The sequence below is a fragment of the Dipodomys merriami genome, unplaced genomic scaffold, assembly GCF_024711535.1.
Source record: "Dipodomys merriami isolate MVZ:Mamm:240054 unplaced genomic scaffold, mDipMer1.0.p SCAF_19, whole genome shotgun sequence".
NCBI classification, from domain to species: Eukaryota; Metazoa; Chordata; class Mammalia; order Rodentia; family Heteromyidae; genus Dipodomys; species Dipodomys merriami.
The window spans coordinates 10,018,333-10,042,231 of NW_027203270.1; the positions used below are offsets into that span (position 1 = coordinate 10,018,333).

The window sequence follows — 23,899 nt, forward strand, 5'->3', positions numbered from 1 at the left end:
AGCTGAAGGCCGATGAGTCAATTTCTTTAATTAGCTTAGTTCTCTATCCCAGGAAAGGAATCTCTCTTATTCAAATGAAAAGTTGTTTGTTTCAATGAGATTCTTTGTTTTCTGGGCTTTTTTTTTTTTTTAGCATTTTAAGGGATGTGTATGTCAGCCTTGTTTACCTGGCTGACTTTCACTTTATCACCTTGGCACCAGATGGATTACTACCATTTCTTCATTAAAGAGAAGAACTTCCTTCCCTGAGTCTTTGCACACGTATCTCCCTTCCTTTCCTCGCCTACCTTCAATGCTGTGCCCAGGTCCTCATCCATTCAAGCAGAGTAGACTTCCTTTGTCTGATCCTTTTTCTCACCTTGTCCAATCCACTCTACCTATTGAGAATTTATTTTATTTCCCCCAGCTGACTTTCCTATAGATGAAATGAAAAAAATAAAATAAAATCCCTTCATGGCATAATAAAGTGTGTATGCCTATAAACACACACATAGGCACACGCACACCCATGCACACCTCACATAAATGACTTTTGGGCCTCTCTGTGCTCACTCACCATCTGCAGTCAATTTTCACATCTTGGTTTCTCTTTGCAAGCCTGAGCTACCTGACACTGACCAATGGAACCCTTAAAATAGTCTTCATGTGATCAATATTTTCAAGTATTGAAACTTTCTCTACTGGAAAGTCATTTCTTCCTTTCTGGCATGGATAGTATATTTCTGTGGGAAGAAGGAATGTTAGACAAAGTCTCAGTGCTGAATGGTTGATCTTGAAAAAAAAATCCTTGAGTCTCTATCTCTATCTCTCTCTGGGCCTCAATTTCCTTATTTATAAATTGGGCCAAGAAGATTGGAACAGTGCTTTCTAAGAAGCTACAGTTTACCCCTCTAGTTAAACCCACTCAGGAATGTCCTCAAAGCTGGGCACTGGCAGCTCATACCTATAACCCTAGCTATTCAGAAGGCTGCAGTCTAGAGGATTCCCATTAAAATTCAGCCAGGGCAGCAAAGTTCTGTGAGACATCATCTCTAAACGCCCAACAAAAAGAATCATTGGAAATGCGGCTCTCATGGTAGAGAAACAGCTGAGCAAGCAAGGTGAGCAAGCATGAGGCCCCAAGTCGAAGCCCTGGCACCACAATAAGAGCAGGTTTATTCCTCAACTACCCATCCCAAGGTAACTTTGCATTCCTTGACAAGGTGGTCACAACCTGGAATAGTGAATTTGAGGAACTGTATTCAGTATTCTAAATATTCAGAAACCATGTCTGTATTAGAAACATATGATGCATAAATGACTCTTCCTTTGGGACATCTGATTTCAGAAGGCATTGATAACAACTAAAATGCATGCAATGGTTACCTCCTCTATCTGGCAAATGAAAGTGCTAACTAGCATCCTACAGGAGCTTCACATGTAGAATTTGAATATTGCACCAAAGACGACCAGTCCAAAAGGAGGTTCACACTTGGGTCCCTCAGCCTTGAGACTAAACTCACCAATAACCAACTTCAAATTCACCAATGTCTCCAAATCCACTCTTCACATTTGACCCCTACAAGAGCCAAATAAGGGAAACACATAGTCAACTAATATTAGGATGTTGTTGCGATGTGCCAGGCACTGTTCAAGGTATCTAGAATGCCCCGTGAACAAACTTGTAGTCTCTTCCTTCACAGAGCTGACATCCTAGCAGAGACAAAATCTATTGTGACAAACTGAGAGTAAAAGGAATATCTTAAAAGGAGAATCTCACAACCATTGCCCAATTATGGGATAAGCTGCACTGGCAAAACTTTGATAGTAATAGCAACCACCATTTATTATTCAACAAATACGTACAGAACGCTTTCTGTATGTCAAGCTCTATGCTTATAGCTTTACATATGCTATTTTATTTAATCTTCATGCTAACCCTGCAAGGCAGGTATTATTATCTCCATTTTTCAAATGAGGAAATTAAGACTCTAAGAGTTTCAGTAATTTGCTCAAGTTCCCCTGCCTGGCAAGCAATGGAGGTAGGAGTAATTTATCCTGCTGGCAGAAACAAGGGGAAACTGTTGAGCTACGTCACAAAAACTGAATAGAAGTTCATCCAGAAAAGAAAGAAAGATGATCACGTCTGGACCTCAAGTTCAATGTCGTAATGGTACAAAATTTGATATGGATTTATGCTAGAAAACAAAAAAGGTTAGAGAGCTGGGGAAAAGATTATGGGGTGGAAAGTTGCATGAGAGGCTGGTAGGATAGATGGGGGCAAGATGAGAAGACTATCAGCTAGACAGTCTTAGAACTTCCTGGATTTCTTTTATTTTTTTTTTCAAATAGAAAATAGATGATGTAGGGCAGGACATGGTGACTCAGAATGCCCCCCAGCTGGACTAGGATAGAAGGTTCCTAGTTCAAGGCTGACTTGGGATAAGTTCGAGACCCTGTATGTGGAAAGACTGGGGGCTTAAGTGGTAGAGCAAGCATGAGGACTTGAGTAAACCCCCATACAATTCTTTTAATATAAAGATGCTGCATACACTATGCAGGGTAATCAAGCAGTCCTGCTGTCCCAAGCTGTGAGAAACTGTATCTATACTCCCTTCATCCCATGGCAGACCAGTTGTAAAGCTCTCAATAAGCAATGAGGAGCCATCAAAGCTTTTGAAGTGGAATAATTACATGATCAAAAGGGTGAAAAATGCATGGGAAAAGAAGATGGCCTAGGTAAGACCAGAAGAACTATGCAGTGCTGACTACCAAGAAATGGTGTCAAGTGAGCACAAATCACAGGCACAGGCTGGACAAGGATTTGGGAAATGGTGTTGGTAGCCATTGGCAAAGGGTGAAATGTGCTATAGGTCAGGGCTTCTCTGAGGATCACTCCAAAGTTTCTAGATTAAAAGGATACTTAGAATTTATGACCACCTGGCCTCTTCCCTTGGGTAAAATTTTAGTTCTGAATTCAGAAGACTTCATTGTCAACCTTTTACAAAGTAAAGTAGGCATTTCACATTTCCCTTTATTGATGAGTGGGTACAAAAATGGGAAAAGGGAAACACAGACCAAAAGAGCCCACAAAACACCATACAAAGAAAGCAGGAATGTCAGCAGCTAATCAACACTCGGTGTGCATTGAGATTTTCTGAGTTCCAGACATGCTCTGTAAGTCAGAATTCTCCCATCACTTACTACACCAGACTTCCACAGCCAAAGGAACAAAACCCTAAAATGTTTCTGATGGCGACAGGAATGGCAGAACTGTTTTCTCAAATAGAATTCTGTTTCTCTTTTATTATTTCCTCCTGGAGGGAAAAAGTACGGTAAAACTTGGTCTGTCATTGTTTTTTTCCTTGTTGTTAAGAAACAGAAAAGAGAAACATTTAAATACCTTGAAACTTTCTATTCTAGAATCACTACCCGCCCACAGTATAACCCCATCATGAAGCTGCCAGGGAACCAATTCAGAACATGAAGCCATATATTGAATAATTCTTCAACCGTCAAAATTATGACTATGGAGAAACTTTGGTTCACAGTGATGGCTGAAACAATAAAGCAAGAAGAAAGAAATCATTGTGATTCAGATCCTGTGTCACAAAAGAAAAGTCTTCTCCTGAATAATGTTGCCAAGAGTAAGAGATTCATCGTGCCACAACTTTTTTCTTGTTTGCCAGTGTTTGCTTCGTGGCTTTTGTTTTTCTTTGGGTTTTAATTCTTTTTGTTTGTTGTTGGGTTTTGAGACTTACAATCTTGCTGCTTCAACCTCCTGAGTGCTGGGGATTATAGGTGTGTTCCACTACACTCAGTTCTTTTTCTTTTTCCTTTTTAAAAATTCATTCTTAATGCTGAAACTCCTTCTGAACTCCTCTGTATGTGAACTTCAATGTAATCTTAATGGCTCAGGCTCATCACGGTGAGTCCCAGCTATTGTTTTAAGCTAAAAGACTCACCACTGTTTGAAATGTGTTGAATTTGCCCCAGCATGAGATGACATCCACTTTTAGATCTGTTATCTGTTTTTTTTCTGCAGTTCTTTTTCCTTCTCCTTTGTCTGGTCTCCACTATACACTCAGGCTATCAGTGCTCTTAAATCTCAAAGCCTTTTTCTTTCCTTCATATATACTATTTCTATTCAATGAAGTCATGAAACACAAATAATCGAGTGCTTTGTCAGCCCTGCACATCAGACAAGAGGAAGTAACTCCAAGAAAAGAAAAGAGAGTCACTCATGCTTAATCCACGTGCTGGGGAGAGTGCATCAGAAAATGCAAAGGGTTTAGGGAGGATTGGACATCAGCAAAACTTGACTTTGACCTTACATAAATTGCTTAATGTTTCACGAGCTCATAATCCTGCGACATACACATAGAAATAGTAACTTTGTTAGGATTACCACTGGGATCATAGGAGGTGATGCACGTGCCTGCCATATGGTCATCCTCTGTTCTTTAAACCTAACACTATTACTGTGGATTTTGTGACATTCCACAATGGCTGCTGGTTTTTTTTTCTGGCTTCCCCACAATGCCTCTAAAACAGAACAAACATTGTGAGTGCTGAGATCTCCCCCTCTCCCCCCCCCCTGCAAAAAAAAACCCCAAATAGCTAAAGATGGAAGTATACTAGAATTTGGAGGAAATAAATGCCCAGCCCTTCGTGTTGGCTGAGATCCATCAGAGTCAAGGACACAAGGTCAAGTCATCAGTGAAGATATCATGGACTTCTCATTGGAGTTTGTGGTTAAAACAGATTGAGACTAATAGGGGTCCAGGTGGAGGGTGAAAGGTCAAAGAGTGCCATGGACCACAATGACTATCAATGGCAAACTTGTTTGAGTTTGTTTGCCTGGAATCTAAATGACATTCCCAAAGGAATCTTCTCCTCGTTGTTCCTAACTCCTGATCACAGAAGTACTTTTCAAACAGTGTGATAAGGGTAGGTATGCTCTTTGTTCCTGGGTCTTTTTTACATAATAATTTTTATATTAAGTGCAAAGCATTGACATACTTGTCATGTTCTTTTATAAGTATGGCATATTTTTTCAGTGACATAAACATCAATATTATCTGCCCCGTCACTCTCCCCTATCGTTGAACATGTACTTTGGTATTTTCTATTATGAAAACCCCACTGTAAACATCTTCTTCTTTTTTTAATTTTTTGCACTGGGATTATTTCCTCAGGGAAACTTCTAGGGTATAGAATTGCCAGCTCACTGGGTTTGAGCTGCTTCATGGCTCTTATGACTCACCAAAATTGTGGGCTTGCCTTTATAACTTCAAGCATTTTCAGAAAACTGTTTCACATCTAATGTTCTGTGTTAGTGCTGTAGGCTGCTGAGAAATAGTGAATGAGTAAAGCTGAGTACCACTGGGATGGGGACATATTGATTAGAAAGGAGAAAGCAAGAAAGGAAAGAAGGAAGGAAGGAAGGAAGGAAGGAAGGAAGGAAGGAAGGAAGGAAGGAAGGAAGGGGGAGGGAGAGAGAGGGAAGGAAGAAAGGAAGAGAAAAACGAACTAAAGAGAATAAGTTGAAATTCCCGGCTTGTAAAGCTGATTTCTTACCTTGTGAACACATGGTGACTCAGTGTTTAATGTCATCTGGATGTTGAGGGGAAGTATGCTGTGTAACCTTCTCTAATTTCCTAGCACTTATAGCCTTGTGGATTTCCCTAAACCTCTTTCTAGACAATAGGCTTGCTTAGTTTGAGCTCTGCTCTGACAGTCCCACAGCTGGGAAGAATGTAGCTTACACTCCCATAGTAGATCCTGAGAACCCAGCTTCTGGCTCCAACTATTTCTGCCTTCACTTCCTACATGCGTGCACGCGCGCACGCGCGCACACACACACACACACACACACACACACACACACACTCCACCAAAGAGTTTTTGTAGATGTTAGGTCTGCCCAGAAGAATGGCCCCTTCCCTTCTCCCTCTTTGAGAAAGACAGCACATAGCCTTACCAGAAATCACCTGCCTGAAAACAGTCATCACCTGACTGTCAAGCACCTGACTATGAGTCCGCAAAGGACCCCAGACATTGAAGTCACTTCCTCATCTGCTGAGGTCACTTCCTGAACTGCCCCGGTCACACCTCTTTGGGACAGTGAGGTTTCCCAGGCTCTGAGATCACTTCTGCATCCACCCTGGTAACACCTCCAGCCTCTCCTTATAGAATCCCACTCAACCACACGTCCCTCCCTCTCCTCCTTTTTCTTCTCTTCTTTCTCCTCTGGCCTCCTTCTCATGCGGGCCAGCAGTTTGTTCTCTTCCCCTCCCCACAATAAACTCTTTTCTGCCTGAACCATGTGGCGGTCTCCTTTCAGCAAACCTTACATCTGGTATCTGTGAGCTTTACATTAGTTACGCTGCCTCCCACTTTGTTTATTCTCCTTGTAAACTCCCAGGGTTCTGCCTTTCTAGAGCTTACCCATATGTTAGAATCAGATATGGGTTGGAATGGTGCCTGGACTGCCTGTGTGGCACTCTGTGGGGCCCTAGGTGACTAGCTTCCCCTCTGTGGGCCTCATTTCCTTCACCTGGAAAATAAGGCTTCACGCCATGCCTTATGCTGGTAAGTACTCAATGAACGCTTCTGTCATATGATGATGGACAACACCATCTAGTCTGTGCTTAAGAACAAAATGGAAAAGATAATGCTTCTATGTCTTCGTCTGCAAAACAGAGGTCATGTTACCCACCTGAGGACAGTTTTGAGGCACCATTAAGTACAGCACCCCATAGCAGGTTGGTACCTGGTTGATACTCCTTGCTATTTTCCTTCCCTCTGCTTCCCTGCAGCTCCCTTCCCTTCCCTCCCCTTCCCTTCTCTCCTTTCTCCTTCTCTGTGGATAACCACACAGCTCCACACCACCACAGAAGAATGTACTAAATCTCTCCCCCTCTGCCCTTCCTGTGGGTGGACAGGGAAGATAAACTAAAAGAAGAGTACCCTGAGGCATTGGCTTGACTAGGCCTTTTAGAAGGGAAGGAGAGTAAACAAACCGTTAGTAGTTGAGATGCAGGGAAAGTTGGAGCCAAGAGTGAAAGTAGCCTGAATGGCGCTTTTGGCAAATCAACTTGGCCTTAAATCTGAGCCTCCACAGAGGATCTGTCTGTGGAACAGATTTGGGACTCATGAGTTAGTGCTCCCCAAAGCTGACGTGAGAGCCAGGATAAGATTGAAAAGAGGACAGTCACAGAATGGTGACTAATTGTGCCAGGGGTGTTATATTTCATTAAATCCCACTTTTAACTGCAGGGCTTTTCATCATGAGAGTGGGTGGTGGCTGCTGGAGATGGCTATTGTGCTTAACTATTTTAATCAGAGTTTTGTTATAGGTATAAGAGAGCAAATTGAGTAGAAAAGTATGCAAGGCTCCATTTCTCTGCTAACTTTATGGCCATGGCCGAAGTTACAATTAAGATGCAGGTATTTAAGTCGAAACACAGAATAAAGCAAGGCTAAGGAGATGTTGGGGGCAAGAGATAGATCCATAGAGTAAGCCTGAGCTGTGAAACTAGAAAGTCACAAGGGAGCAAGACATCATCGAGAACTCAAAAAAGAAGCTAGGTGCCGGTGGCTCACACCTGTCATCCTAGCTACTCAGGAGGCTGAGATCTGAGGATCACGGTTCAAAGCCACGAAACTCTTATCTCCAATTAACCACCAGAAAACCAAAAGGGGGTAGAGCACTAGTCTTGAGCTGAAGAGCTCAGGGACAGCGCCCAGGCCCAGAGTTCCAGCCTCACAACCAACAGAAAAAAAAAACTCAAAAAAGCACACACACACACACACACACACACACACACACACACACACACACATCTGAAGGAAGGTTTGAATTTTGTGAATGTGGATGATCTTGTTAAAGATGGTTTGAGCAAGAAGCCATGGTGGTATCACCTCTGCCTGGCTCTGATTCTGGTTCAAAGTGGGACCACTGTGGGTGGAAGTCATGTGATTTTCCATGAGGCAGAGTGAGAAAATGGCCATGAAGGCAGACAGATAAAGTGTATGGCCATCACTTTCAGATTCCTCTCCTATGGACCCTCTCAACACACCCATGTCTGCTAGAACATTAGCCAATATTTATTAAAAATTACTCATTAGTAGTTCATTAATATTTAATAGCATTTAATACACCTAATGATATTTATTATTCTTAACCATCTCCCCCACTAGAGTAAAATCTAAGGCAGGAGCCACATCTAAGCAGATGTTTTACTCCCAGTGGCCAAGGATGATGCCTGACACCCTTCAGGATTCTGTAAACATCCAACACAGTTATTACTCTCTGCTAATTACAACCAGCTTAATTAAGATCTTGTACTCTAGAGCCAAATGCTCAGATTTGTATCCCAGTCTCTAACTGGATACTTATCCATTCTCTGCCTCAGTTTCTTTATGTATAAAAGAGTGCCAATGGTTGTACATGTCTGATAAGTATCCGTTAGTTCATTGTGCCCCATACACAGTATAGAATACATAGTGGTCAATGTCACCTGTCCCAAACGTTCATCATCAGCATTATTGACATTGTTGCCATCAACACCAGCACCGTCAGCTCAACTTCCCACCAAACCCTATCTTAGTTTCTTCTCCCAACTGCAGCTGCACATTCATTAAGATCATATTTGGTCCTGATACCTTCTGGTTCTCTCCATGGTAATGTTTTATACACTGTGTATTGGTTCCAGCAACTTCTGAATGCTAAACTAGCTTTCTCTGTCAAACAATGTATGCTTGAAATGTATCCCTATATCAGCTATAGCTTTAAGCTCAGGCTCTTAAATTATGCGCATGTGTGTGTGCATAGGTGTGTGTTGATTAGGCAAATTAAAAATACGACCAGAAAATTAAATTCTATGCAAACACATCATATAATGCATTACAGAGGCAAACAAATACCTTTGCCTGTCTTGTTGTTAGAGATTATCCACCTGAGAGCTTTATTTTTCCATTAACATATCTAGCAAAGAGTTAAGGAAAATCTGATAATAAAATGGCAATCTCTGTGTGCCACCTTGCCACAGAACCTACTGTCCTTTTTGGATGGGAGAGCAGGATAATGTGAAATGAGAAGTTGAGGAAAATAACAGAAGCTGGAATGAGGTGCCAGAGGAAGGCAACCATAAAATCACTGAAAATACAGAGAGAGGGAGAGAGGAGAAAAAAATAAGATGAGATGAACATCAAATATCATTATGTTAGTCAATCGTATTCATTGAATGGAGCCTTTAATGTACACAAAGGGGGAGCATTAAGACTACATACACATATGTATATTCATAAAGCATCTCTAAAATATCTCACAGGAAATTGATCATATCAGTTGCCTTCAGGAAGGAAAAATGTATGTGGCTGGGATGGAGAAGGGGAAGCTTTAACTGGAAGTCCTTTGTCTTTATGAGCCATATGGATATATAAACAACATTTTTTTCTGCCCTAGGCATGGAACCAAAAGTATACAGTAGGCAAGTGTTCAACCACTGAGCTACATCCTCATCTCATCAAAATGGATTTTTTTATTGTGAAAATACTGTACAGAGGGTTTACAATTACATGGGCAAGATAATGGGTACAATTCTTATCAAGCAGCCTCCTCCTTTGTTTCCCCTTCCCATCCCTTCCCATCCTCCCCCTGCCCCCCCCCCACAATCCTCCTCCTCTGCCCCACCAAAGTTGTAAAGTTCATTTTCAACGTAACAAAATGGATTTTAAAAACAATCATCTGTGGCTTGCACCTGAAATCCTAGCTACTTGAGAGGCTGAGATCTGAAGATCACAGTTCAAAGGTAGCCTGGGCAGAAAAGTCTGTAAGATTCTTACCTTCAATTAAGCATCAAAAAGAAAAAGGCAGGAATGGAGCAGTAGCTAAATTGGTAGAGTGTGAGCCTTGAACAAAAAAGCTTAAGGACAATGCCCAGGACTTGAGTTGAAGCCCCAGAACCAGCAATCTTCCTCCTCTTCCTTCTCCTCCTCCTCCTCCTTCCTCTCTTCCTGCTCCCCTCTTCCTCCCCTTCTTCCCCTTCCTCCCCCTCCTTCTTCTGATCATCATTATTATCATCTTATAGGGTAAGCAGAGATTGAGGTGAAAGTTAGGACCTGAATTCTGGTTCTGCACTTACCTGTATCAATCTGTGATTTTAGCAAGTCACTTCTCTCTCTGGGCCCTGACCTTTTCCCTTGAAATAAAGGCATTATGTTAGGTTTTGTATTCCACTCCCGCTTCTCAGGATTCTCCCTTCAGTAGGAACTACAACGCTACAACCAATCAACTTGCAGCCCCTGATAGTGTGAATCCACTACAGACCAGCCCCTCCCTTGCAGACCTGGTCTTTCCAGTTTGTGATCCTTCTTCTGGTGGTCATGGGACCTCGCTTGACCTCTTCAGTTTGGGACGTTTGGAGGATAAAAGAGAGGTCTCCAAAAATTTGAACTTAATGAAAATGAGAGTGAGAAAAAGGGGGGAAATATGGTCAGTGTAAGGAAGAGCCCAGAATAAGAGAGAACCAGGAGAGGCTGAGTATGAGCAAGGTCACCATGGAGCAGAGCAGGGTTGTAGAGAGATGGTGAAGCACAATGGAAGGAATGACATGGCAGCCACTGCAGTAACCTGCCCAATGGGGAAGAGTGGGAAGAATACACAAAACAAACGTGCAATGAGGAGGACCACAGGGGAGAAGTCCTGCTCAGTGTCTTTCCATCAACACGAAACCTCCATTGTGATATTTGCTCAGGCCACATGCAACGTAAGTTAAAAAGATATCAGAGAAGGCTGTGAGGTTTCCGGATGAGGTCGGGAAGGAGAGGAAGGAAGGAAAGAAGAGAAGGGGGAAAGAATTAAAAGGATAGGACAGGCAGGCACAGGACATCATAGGCAGTGGAGAAATGAAGGGAAATAAAAGAGAAAAGAGATTTGAGTTCACCCATCCCAGGAGTAAAACTCACAAATAGGAACTGGGGACATTCAACCTGTGGAACACAAAAACGAGCTTGGGGACTTTGCTAGGCAGGGAGTCTACTAGACACCTTTCAGCACTGAAGGGCTCTAGTTCTACAAAGTATCTGAAGGATTCTTGTCCACAAGAATGATGGAATTTACTTTTTGTGGTTTCCAAGGATAGATTAGGAGGCATGGGAGAAACACACAAGGTTTGAACTTGAGGAAAGGAAGAAGCTTTAAGCAAGTGAAGATGGAATATTAAAAAACCAACCCCAAGTTCCAAAGGTGGGGGGGGGAAGGTCGAAGACTGGGGACTCATCCAGGTGGGGTAATAACATTATCAGCTAACCAATGGAAGACCCAGCCCATTGTATACATAGCAGTATACATAGTATACACAGCAGTATACATAGCAGTATAGTATACAAAGTATACATAGCAGGGAAAGAGACTGGGCCCACATGACAAGTCCCTAAGAGGCTGAGGGAAGGGCTGTCCCACTGAACCCAATCTGCCAGAGGCCTCACAGAGCACAAAATCCAGTAACAGCCAGAAACCACACTCACTGGTGCCTCGTGCCTACTCAATACGTATGTGCACACCCAGAGAACATACATCCTTTCTTGGACACTCTTGAGCATCCACAAGTTTTCACATTCATTCAAGACTTACCCAAAATGTCCATCCACACATACACAGTTTGCATCCTACCCATGCGTGTGACAGACACACTCCCACGGCTGGCCTCTTCTTGCTCAAATGCTCGCGCACACACCCATGTCACCGGCCGTCCTCTTACACTTGTCTGCACCCTCGTGCATGTAAACACAAATACTCAGAATCTCTCGGACAAATACGGTACAAACCCGGCCCATCTGTGCAAGTGCACCCACCCCCCCCCTCCACCGTCCCCCCGCCGCCCCTCTACCCCCACTCCAGGCCAACTCCAACTAGAAGAGACTTCCCGCTAGCTAGCTCGGTCGGTGTGCAGCGGCCACAGTGGCCAGGAATTAAAATGCAGCGAGGAGGAGCCGGGGCGGGCGCGTCAGCACCGCGTCTCCAAGAGCGCACAGCGCTGGCCGCCGCCGCCGCCGCCCCGCCCGCCCCGAGCCGCGGGGCCAAGCGAGCGCAGGAGCAGGTGCTCAGAGACCAGCCGCGACTGCCTCCTCGCGCGGCCCCTGCCCAAGTTCGCCCGGGGCCCGAGGAGGGCCGGGCAGCCGAGAGAAGAGCGCATCCAGTACCGTGCCACTGCCACCGCCTCCAGCTGACTTTGGAGAGAAGGGCGCACCGAGCCGCAAGTCATCACCCCGGGGGAGGTGTTGCCCCGGCCTCGCAAGTGTCCAGCTCCCGGTGGCGCCCGGGGCAAGGGAGAGAAGCAACGAGGGACAACGAAATCGGGCTTTTCTGGAGACTTAAAGCACCCCGGAGAGCCAAGCCGAGGGGGAGAAGACACAGTTTCTCTGACCAGAAGCCTTGCAGGGGTCGGCAGCGAGCAGCTTCCTGCAGGACGCCTTGAGAAGCCGCCCCCCACCCTCCCAAGCCCAGGCGGCGGCGGGCGCTGCGCACGACTCGGGCGCAGGACTTGGAGAGAAGCCTTTGGCGCGTTTGGGCCGAGCGCAGCCCGGGGAAGAGCAGTGAGAAGGAAAGGTTCTGGAGGGGAAAGGAAAAGGGGGAGCAACCGCCGGGGCGACCACTCACCCCAGTACACACCCACCCACCCCACCCGCCAAGTCAGGCGCCGCCGCGCGCCTCTGGGGGCGCTCGTTCCTTGGCGCCTTCCGTGCTGTGTCCCAGCACCGCCGGGCTCCGGGCTGCTGGGGGCCTTGGGGGAATGTCCGAATTAGGCATGGTGGCCGGGTGGTTCCTGTCCCAGGACCAGCGTAAAAGCTGGGGCTAGGTGGGACCGGGGGGACTCATCGCGGGGTCCCCCGAGGTCCAGGACGAGGGGAGGCAGGCGCAGCGCCCAGGGACTGGAAAGGCGGCTCTCAGTCGGGGTCCATCCAGAGGTGGTGCCCGGCGTCGGGCATCGTCCGGGAAGACTAAGAGGGCCCAGGCGAGGCAGGGGGGCGGCGGGCCGAGGAGGCGCTCAGTCCCGGGCGGGCGCCCGCGGAGGCGGCGGCGGCGGCGGCGGCGCCGGGCGGGCATGCCGCGCCACCGGAGCTCCTTTCGGGCGCACGCTTCCCTGCCGAGGGCTGCGCGCGACTGCTGCTGCTGCTGCTTCCACTGCTGCTGCTGCGGACTCCCATGGCGGCTCCGCCCGGCCGGGTCCGCCGCCGCCGCTGCCGCCAGCCCCGGGCTGAATGAATGAGCCGGAGCGGCGGAGCTGGGCTGCCCGCGGCCGCGCTCACCGGCCCGGGACGCTTCCGCATGGCCCGCGAGCAGCCCGAGCCCGCGGCGGTGGCGGTGGCCGGGCAGCCCGGGGGTGGCCGGGGTGGCGAGAGGGCGCTGCAAGGGTCAGGGGGCGCCCGCAGGGGGCGGCCGTCCCTGAGCCGCGCTAAACTGCACGGGCTGCGGCACATGTGTGCCGGGCGCACGGCGGCGGGGGGCTCCTTCCAGCGGCGGGCGCTGTGGGTGCTGGCCTTCTGTACGTCCCTCGGCTTGCTGTTGTCCTGGTCCTCGAACCGCCTGCTCTACTGGCTCAGCTTCCCGTCACACACGCGGGTGCACCGGGAGTGGAGCCGCCAGCTGCCCTTCCCCGCCGTCACCGTGTGCAACAACAACCCGCTGCGCTTCCCGCGCCTCTCCAAGGGGGACCTCTACTATGCCGGCCACTGGCTGGGGCTGCTGCTGCCCAACCGCACGGCGCGCCCGCTGGTCAGCGAGCTGCTGCGGGGCGACGAGCCGCGTCGCCAGTGGTTCCGCAAGCTGGCCGACTTCCGCCTCTTCCTGCCGCCGCGCCACTTCGAGGGCATCAGCGCTGCCTTCATGGACCGCCTGGGCCACCAGCTCGAGGACATGCTGCTCTCCTGCAAGTACCGCGGCGAGCTCTGCGGCCCGCACAACTTCTCCTCCGTGAGTTGCCCTCCGCGCTCGAACTTGCCCTCCACGCACACGCACAACCCCAAGTTCCCAGAGTGCCGAGGCCCACACTTCCACCCACCCCCTTCATGGCTGGACACCAGGCCTGTGGCTGGCGGTGTCTCTGAGTCACCATTCCGTCATGACAAAGTGGATCCACTCTCTTGCCTACCTCCCGCCCCCCACCCTCCAGTCTTCTCTCTGGGTTGTGCGAACTTGGCTCCTAATTGGAAAGAAAAGAAAGAAAAAATTTAACAAGACCCATCTCGGTGTCGTCCCAGCCCTCTCTGTCCTTGTGTCTCCCACAAACTTCTTACTTTACTCCTTTGTGTCCCCATCTATGTTTTCCCTCTTCCCTGGCCTCACCCCCCAGATCCACAGAACCCCCCCCAAGCTACATGCTGCGAGCCTGGGATGTAGGCATTTCTCAGGTGTGGACCTGTTGTCATGGGAGAGTTGGGGGGTGCATGAGGGAACCTAAAGAAAGTGCTCCAAAACGCAGTGGGAGCGTGTGTGCAGAGTTCCTAAGCTGCTTATGGCTTCAGAGTTCTGAAACAGACTCTAGGAGGAAGCTTCCAGAACACTAATCAACAGTGAAGCTTTGCTGGAGGGTGAGGTGGGGGGGGGGGGCAAAGACAGAGATAGTTTGCTGGGGACAGAGAAGGGAGCAGCAGCTCTCCTGCTTATTTATATAAGCTCTGGGAAGTGTTCCTCCGTTGGGTCCTTCCATCAGGTGTGAATGTGAGACTTCCATTCTGGGAAAGGGTCCTGCTTGTCCTGTAGCTACATGCCAGGGATGTGGGTGCAAACAGCCAGGGCCAGAAGAAGCTGTGCTCAAGGTTTGTAAGCCATTTGCTGTACTGATTTTCCCCACACTGTGGTCTGACTAACACAGCTGTAGGACAGAAGGTATCTGCCTGGCGCCTTCTGTCTTGGAGGAATTCTGGTGCCAGGCCTCACCATGGCACCAGCCTGTCCAGCCATTTGTGTATAAATGTCCCTTACGTAGGCACTGGCTTTTCTACCAGCCCAGGGAAGGTTGTATTGCATGTTCATTGGTAGAATTCTGATGCTGATTTCACCATACCTGATGGTTTCCATCTCTGACAAGCTTTTTGGGGGAGATGGCTACCAGACGCAACCATTTCAACAGGTGTTGGCATGCTGCTGGTTCAGCTAGGCCTCTGATTGGCTGAATGGATTGTTTCTTGTCTAGGTTGCTGTCCCTGGCTCCAGTCTGACCCTGCTGACTTTGTTTGAAGTCTGTGTAGAGTAACCCCTAAATTATCCATTTCTGAAACATCCCTTGTTTTCTGGGCTTCTCGGATGGCCTTTAAAGATGATCTCTACCTGGTGGCATCATGGCTTAGCAAGCAGGAAATGCTGTTAACGTATGCTCCTAAGTGATTTCTTCAAGAACTTCAAATACAATTCTGGAGTTCCACAAAGGCAAAGGAATGAGGATAGCCACACCTTGTCTGTTGTGCTTTGAATCCTAACTAGCAGCTTCTAGAGTTTGCATGAAGTTCAAGATTACATCCAAGTATCAGCTCCAAGTTGTATAACATAGCCTACCTAATGCGATTCTAACACTGGACAATTGCTTTACCAAGTGTGTGGAATTACATTCTAATAACCAATATTCACTTTTCATATTACTACCTCCTGAGTTAGCAATGAGTTTTGTTCTCACTTTTAAAATAAGAAAAGCCAGGCTCTAAAGTTGTCAGTTCAGATCCTGACTTTGCATACCACCAAATGCTTTGCACAGAACTTTTGTTCTCTGACCCTGGGCCTCTCTTCTCTCAAGGGACTCTTGTTTCACACTCCTACCATCACCACCAGATCTTACCCCTTCTAGGAGCTGGGAGAGAAAGTGTAGAGCCATTCATGTGGTCCAGGTAATCAGAACCTTGGCCACATATCATCAGGGCCTCGCCCAACCCCCTACATGCTGAGGACATAGTACCATTGGGTGTCATCTGACTTCAACCTCCGCAGTGGGTGTGGCCCTGAGTTTTGTGAGTCAATCATTAAAGAGTACCTATGTCTGAAGGTTACCAACCCCCAAAGGTTGGTATGCCTCGAGTCAAAGTGACGCCTGGTGGCTTCTAGTCTTGAAGCATCGAGCACTGTAGGTTTTGCCAAGTGTCCTTCTAGTTGCAGATGCCAGAAGCAATTTCACGGGGTCTAGGTCATACAGGACAGGCCCATCACCAATATTTCCCTTTCACCATCTGGCTGGATCTTAACCTTTGCCATCCTTGATGGTGTGGCCCTCTAGTGCCGTGGCTGAGAACATGAACTCTCAGGTGGTACTGGCCACGCAGAGCTTGTATCTACCACTTACTGTGTCCTCTGGCAAGAACTGCCTCTTTCTGTTCTTTAGTGTCCTGATCCATCTAATGGAGGTAACAATTCTATGGATAAAGATGATACAGATATAGATAATTCTCTCTTTTTGAGGTTTCCTCTGCCTGGGAGCCCTTCCTGATCACTCCTTACTCCAGGGCCCTATTCCCACCCTGCACCACCAAATAAATACCTGGTACCTTCCCCTTTCTTACCTTCTACTCCCCTGCTCCCATGTGGTTCTCCTGTGTGCATATGCCATCATACCTGTTGAGCTGTGCTTGCCTCTCCTTTCAGACAGAGATAAAAATCTTGTCTGATTTCTCCACTATCTCCAACAACCCAGCACAGAGCTTGACACACAGTAGGTACTCATGAAAGTCCTGGAGAATGTATACATCCACCAGGTACCCCCATTCTTTTCTGTTTGTTCTGGGTTTTCCACACCAGAATTATTGGCTTGATTCCGCTGGGGAACACCAAGAAAATGCATTTCCAATTTCCAGCAAAAAAAAAAAAAAAGCAAAACACAAATGACACAAAAACAGGCAGTTTGTGGGCCTTTGAGGGACAGGATTGGGCTAAGGGAAGCAGGATGCCAAGTACTCCCAGACACCCATGATTCCCAAGTCCTATAGACAGAACAGCAGCTGAGGGTTAGGACTGCTTTTGGGAACACCTTTGGGAGATGTCTGGCACTAAATTCCACAGGGGAGAGACATGCATTGATGAGGGTGTCCATTGGGTCCTATTCGCGAATCCCATTCCAGACATGTTCATTAGCAGCAGCTTTGTGTTTATTGCAGCCAAGTAAGGGTTAATCACTCAGCAGTCAGACAAAGCCGCTCCACTTCTGAATGCCTGTGTTGTTCCCTGGCATCAGCTGTGTGGACCTCAGGCTCTGCACTGGGAAGTACTTGGGCAGGAGACAGCATGATGAGGCTGAGCTCCCTAAGTACTAGGTCCTCAAAAAGAGAAACTGAGGTGTGGCGGACAGGGCCCTAAGAAGCCACTCTCTAAGAGATGACATGCATCGGGGAAAGAGTCAAGCAGGCAGGAGTCATTGCGTTCTGAGCCTCTAGTAATCATTTTTGCTTCTAAGAACTGGAATGAAGGTAGCAAGATAACTCATGTGTGTGCAGTAACTATCACCTGCCTGGAAGGTAGTGGGGGCTCAGTATTCAAGACCCATTGTCATAATTTGGAGAAAAGGCTTGGCACAGTGTCTTGGTACCTGGTGGTAGGAGATATTGATTATTGTGTGTGTGTGTGTGTGTGTGTGTGTGTGTGTGTGTGTGTGTGTGTGTGTGTGATTAATTGGAGATAAGAGTCTCTAGGACTTTCCTGCCTGGACTGGCTTCAAACCACCATCCTCAGATCTCGGCCTCCTGCATAGGTAGGATTACAGGCCTGAGACACCTGTGCCCAAAGATATTAATTATTATCAATGTGATTGTCATCTTGGACCATGACTAGCCTGAGTAGGAATATGCTCATCTCCTATGGAATCAAACAATATCTACTAAGTGTCAGCTATATGCCAAGCTCTGTATAAGTTTCTGGAATATGAACTTAAATGAGGCTTGATGTGTGTCATCCTGGAGTTTAAAGGATCATTAAGGAAAGAGCTGTGTGAATAGAAGCCAGGGATCTGTGTGGACTCTGTGGAGTACCCAGATCAGATGGAGGACCTCTGATGGCTTCCTGGAGAAAGGAATTAACAACTGTGCTGAAGCTCGGAGGATAGGTAGAAGTTCCAATGTGGAGAGGAGACCGAGGGTATAGTATGCAAATGAAGGAATACAGAAGCATGAAGCACAGGAGATTGATGGGGTGCCTAGAACAGGGGCCTGGGACTAGTCCAAGGTACCTGGAAAATAGGTAATCGAAGAGTCATGATGCTCAACAGGATGCATGTTATCTGGGAGCCCAACTTATTTCCTTGTTGGCTGTTAGACTGTAGAAGGAGACTAGTTCTATTCTGACCGCCACCCCCATGTGCCTCTCCCTTTCCTAACTCCATTTGGAGATACCTCTGCCTTATCTACCCTATTATCTACCCCTATTTGCAGGAGTTAACCTTGAGTTCAGACTTGGATTATTCAAATGTATGAAATCCAAAGAAATGTCATTTGATTTTTGTTATATACTGTCCTACCAAGCAAGCTAGCTGCCAGGAACCATCACTAGAAAACAAGAACTTATTACAGTAACACACTGTTTAAAACCAGCAAATCCTGTTGAACTGATGCTAGTCTAGTCACTTTGAGGATGGATAGCTATAAGGACTAAAGAAAAATACTTTTGCCTTCAGAGAAAGGGGAATAAATGGAATAATAAATGGAATAAATGTAAAGTGCTTAGACCACTTTCTGGCACCGAGTAAGCACTCAATAAATGTGGCTGTTTCCATTTTTATTATGTACAGTGAACATTTTGAGTGAAGGACAAAGGCAAGTAGTTGGGTAGCTGCAATGTGCCTGACTTTGGCTGGACCTCATCCTCACAGTAACCCTGAATGGTTGTGGGATAATCCATATTTTACAAATGGAGAAACTATGGTCTGAGAGTATCAGTAATCTGCCTAAAGTCACAGAACCAGCAGGTTGCAGGACGTTATCATGACTGCAAGGGCACTTGTTCCTTCTGCAGCAGATGAAGAAGGAACTGTGTTGGGAAGAGGCCAGGGGTATCCTGGGAAGTCCAGTTCAGCTTCAACTTTACCCAGGCCAGCTGTGTGACTATGGCCTCACAGTCCTCCTATGCAATAATAGAGCATGAGCCAAATGACCAATGGGACTTAGCAGCGAAGATTTCTATTCGAGTAGGCAGTCAGGGGAAAAGGGGGGCTTAAATACTGCAGATGGCTCAAGCTTCTCAACCAACCATTCTCTTTCTTTGCAGAGCTGAAATGGTGATTAAGGAGGAAATGTACAAGTTATTGAAGTGCTAGAGACAGGACGGTGATTAAATAGACATTTATACAAGGAACATGAAAAGACCTCTACCAGTTATTTGACTTCAGGGAAATTAGTTTAGGGAATCAAATGTAAACTCTGCTCAGGTCTGCAGATATCCAAATTGGCCAGCATCAGGCTGATTGTGATAGTAGCTCTTTGGGGGGGGTCACTGTGGCTGGTCATGAGAGCATCGATCAGATGTCTGCCCAGTTGAGAAAGGCTAGAATGATAACTAAGCCATTTGCTGTGTATATCTCACATTCTGTTCTTCCACGTGATTTGCTTGGATCAGCTACCCACAGGTTCAGTCAACCAAGTCATTAAGTGCCTACTGTGTGCTCATCAGTGGCCCACAAAGATGGCCATAAATCCAATCTGCTTCTGGCAAATAGGCCCACAAAGACCTGTATTCTTTGCCAAGGAAGCTGGATCTAAAAGAAGCTGCCCAACCTACAAAGGAGTGAACTGAGATTTATACTGTGCACCTGGTCCATAAATAGTCGTATTTATCTTTATCAGACTGGATGATTATGGCACCCATTTTATAGACAGGGAAATGGAAGTACAGAGTCACACAGCTAGAAGACAGTTGAAACTTGTTTCAACTAAAGATCCACCCAGCTCCCAAAACCATGTCCTATGGCTCTGATCTGCCCACACCCAGAGATTCTGATGAGAACAGCTTACCCATAGAAGGTATCACTCATCTTCTCCCAAGTCTGTGAAGTTGTAACTTGAAGTCTCTTCTGCTATCCCCTTGTGTAAACATTGGAATCATTCTGAATTCCAAGGCCTAAAAACCTAAGATGTAAAAGTGGATCTAAAGGACCCAGGATCAATAACCCAAGATGTAACAGTGGATCTAAAGGACCCAGGATCAATAACGAGCCAGCATTCTTCCACTCGGATGCCACACATAGCAGGTCTATGGGAGGAAATATGCTCAAGAGTTGTGAGAACTGATCAGAACTAAGTTACTGTTTTCATTCCTTCAAGGACACAGATAACTTGTAGACATGGATGAGCAAATGTTGCCAAACTGAGATCCAGCTCAGGCCCTCCCTAGCAAATAGATGACTCACTCATAATTGGAACATGAATTGTTGGTAAAACAAAAGAGGCTGAAAACGTACTCAGGAAGTTTGTTCTCCTGAGCATGTCAAATATCTCCCTTGACACTATTGTTTATACTATTAATTGGCTTTCCAAATTGTTTCCTCTAATTCCACACACATTTATGGAGCTCCTACTTTCTGCACTTTTGCATTTATTATTTTATTGCAGCCTGACAGTGGACCAGAAAAGACAGTGTCCTGCTCTCCTTGCTATCAGTGAGGAAACTGAGACCCAGCTGGGTCAATACCTGGTCCAAGATCATGAAGAGAAGTACTGATGATTGAATTCCAGAGGCAAATTCTTCACCCTGCATCATAGATGTCTCCTCAAGAAAAGCTTCATGCATTTTTTGGTCAAACAAACCTGGATTTCCAGTCTCAATTTGTGATCCCTGGGGAAATCATAATACACATCCCTAGCTCATCCTATTCCTGTAGCCATGGAAGACATGTATTGCACTCTATTGGAATTCAGAGAAGGAGTTGCCCAGGGTCACTCAACAGTCTAGAAAAGTGTCCAAAATTTAAATCCAGTTTGCCTACACCTTCTCTTTTGGTTTCAGTTTATCTAGCTCTTCTATTCCTGGAGGGGATTTTGCCTACCCTACAAGATTTTCCTGAGGTCCAGGGAGAAGGGAGGCAGTCAATGATGGGCTTATGCCTTGAAGAAGAGAATGAGCACTTGGAAATAGCTCCTGAGAATTGATATTGAAGTGCCTCCCTGAATCTCTGTTCCCCACCCTCTGCCCCAAGATCTACCTCCCCTCCTCAGCCAGGGTCTCTCGGCCTGGAATGAGTTAGAATAGCCAGGAATTCCTTAGAGGCCCTCCAAGGGATGTACTTCCCAGACACCTTAGCATCCACAGACACCTGAATCTGCAGGTAGGGGCAAGGCCTCATAGATGTTTCTAACAAGCTGTGGTTGAAGCAGGTGCTACTGATCCATGGACCACCTTTGACAGACAAAGCTGTGCAAAGTTCATGAAAGCCAAGCGGGATTCCCCCCCACCCCCCATGCAATACTCTCAGTTCTGGCTGACTTCTTTTGAGTCTACAAGACTGCCAATGAGACATCCCAGGGTAAAGCTAAAATGTGGTACCTGGGGAGGGGCACTAGCTCCCCTAGGGAATCCAACCTGATTACAGCAATAAAAGTATTTTTGCTTCTAGGCAGCTTCTGTCTTGCCAAAACAGGGTCCATAGAGGGTCCCAGAGTGTCAGTCAAAACAAAACTCAAAGGCCTTATGGTAGGCTAAATGATTGCCCTCCTCCTCTCACACTCCTCCCCCCCCAACTCCTGAAGATGTCCAAGTCCTGATCTCTAGAGCCTATGAATGGATTACGACTGCAGATGTGATTGAACTGGGGATTTTGAGATGAGGAAATCATCCTGGATTATCTAGGAGGGCCCACAGCAATCATGGATCTTTATAAGATTTTTTTTCAAAAAGAAAAATAGGAGGCGGGAGAGTCAGAGAGACTGGAGAGTCATTAAACCTGGAAGCAATCCTCAGACTGTCAGAGAAGGATTTGAAGAAACCGATGGCTTTGAAGATAAAGGAAGCAGCCATGAGTCAAGGAACGTTGGCTGGCCCAGGAGCTGGAAAAGAGAAGGAATCAGATTCTGCCGTATAGCCTCCCTTGAGGCAGCATTTGTGTGACACATATGTTCACAGCCTTCCTTGATGGGAACCAGTAAGATTCATCTCCGACTTCTGACCTCCACACTACGTGATAATAAATGCGCATTGTTGGAAGCTACAATGAGTTGTAGTCATTTGTTACAGCGGCAACAGGTAAAACTAACGAGTCCAGGCCTCGCTTGTTTCTTATATATAAAATATTTTTATTACAGTCCTGAATCTACATAGTGAATCAAGATGGCTGGTTTGGGAACGATGTTTATCTAAAAAGAAAAAGAAAAAAATAATGCGTCACGAACATGAACCTAGTTTCAAAAATAGCCAGATCACCAGTGATTAGTGTCATACGTCTATAAATCTAGCTACTCAGGAGGCTTAGATCTGAAGGATTGAGGTTCGAGGCCAGTCTGGATAGGAAAGTCTACTCATCTCCATCTCTAATTAGACATCCAAAGAGCTGGAATGGAGGCATGACTCCCAGTAATAGAGCACCAGCCATGATCAAGAGAGTTGAGCAAGTGCAAAGCTCTGAGGTTTAACTCCTAGGTTGATCAATATGTAACATGGGAATAATTTCTCCCCACTTTACATTCATATATGAACTTGGGAATTCAGACGCCAGAAACTTGGAAAGAGGACATTTACGTGGGTCGGGCTGGAAATATTTCAGATGGACTCGAGTTCAAATTCCAATTCTGCCAGGTGTCATGTGGGCATCTGGTAGAGACCTGCTTCCCTGCACTGTTGCTCACTTTCCTCACTCTTAAAACACAGATCTCATCTTCCAGGCAGGAATTACTGAGAACTCGGAAAACAGGGTATAAGTCATGAAATGCTTAACTCCTAATTATTTATTAATAACCAAACAATGGCCTAATCACTTGGGATAAAAGTTGAGTATAAACACAGAAAGCCCCTGCTTGCTTGTGGAAAATTACCCCATAGATAAGTAGGTAGTAGATAAATGGGAGTTTTCACCAACATCGCCATCATCGTCATCATTGTCATAGTAGATGACACCTTCCCTTCCTCTGTGAAGGACCTTCCGGGTCCCAAAGGAATAGTCTGCTATATGTTGTCACAGTTCTAGTCAGAAAGCATTAGGCAATGGTTTTCACATCGCATCTCTAGGCAGGTCAGGGCCTTTTGTGCTCCTTTGCCTTTAGCATTGCTCTGGCAAAAATTAAAAATTAAGAGAGGAAGCCTGAGTTGCCCAAAGTCACACTGCAGAAGTCATAGTGTGTGGCTTGAGACTCTACGCCTAAACTGCTGGTGGTTGTTTCTCTCGTGGCAGTCTTAGTTTTCCTTCTGTGAATTCTCTTCTCCCAACCTATGTATTTCTGGTCAACCCCTTCCACTTGTGAGGGCCTATCTGCTCTGAAAGTTGTTGATACTCTGATCTCCGAAAGTGAAGGGTTTAATCTTCTCTTGGAACCCCTCCCAATGAAAATTATTTTCCCACTTTGAAATGGCACGGGCAGCCACTGTGAACTCACATCCATAAATCTGAGCCTACAGCTCGCGAAAGCAGATGAGGCTTGATTCTGCTTCTCAGCACAAGACTCACAGAGCAAATTATGGAAAGAAATTTGATTTATAGGAGCACCTCAAAGGCTCTGGAGTGAGACGTGTGTTTATTCACTTTATTACCATTTATTTTACACTATCTCTTTATGCTCCCTGCACATGGATTTGAAAGACTATTTGGATAGATGCTTATGCCCTGCCAGATTGCATAGCCCTGTTGAGGCCCATGGCTCTATTTGATGAGGCTGTCAATGGCTTGGGTTAGGGGATCCTCATCCTAGAGTTGGGGTAAAGCCTTGCCTGGAGGAAGGAGGCTTGGAGACTTGAACCCCAAGT

The 23,899-nt window shown here is 46.4% G+C and overlaps 1 protein-coding gene across 2 annotated transcripts in view; it reads left to right on the forward strand.

Annotated features, from left to right (window-relative positions):
* The window catches only part of Asic2 (acid sensing ion channel subunit 2), a 1,017,707-nt gene that overhangs the window by 770,549 nt on the left and 223,259 nt on the right, over positions 1-23,899 (forward strand). Inside the window, exon 1 of one of the 2 annotated variants that reach the window (XM_070027219.1) lies at positions 12,071-13,960. The exons of the other annotated variant lie outside the window; for it this stretch is intronic. Coding sequence (XP_069883320.1) covers positions 13,253-13,960 — 708 coding nt within the window. The 5' untranslated portion in view covers positions 12,071-13,252. Of the gene's footprint in view, positions 1-12,070; positions 13,961-23,899 lie in introns of those variants that run through there. 2 annotated transcript variants of the gene reach the window in all.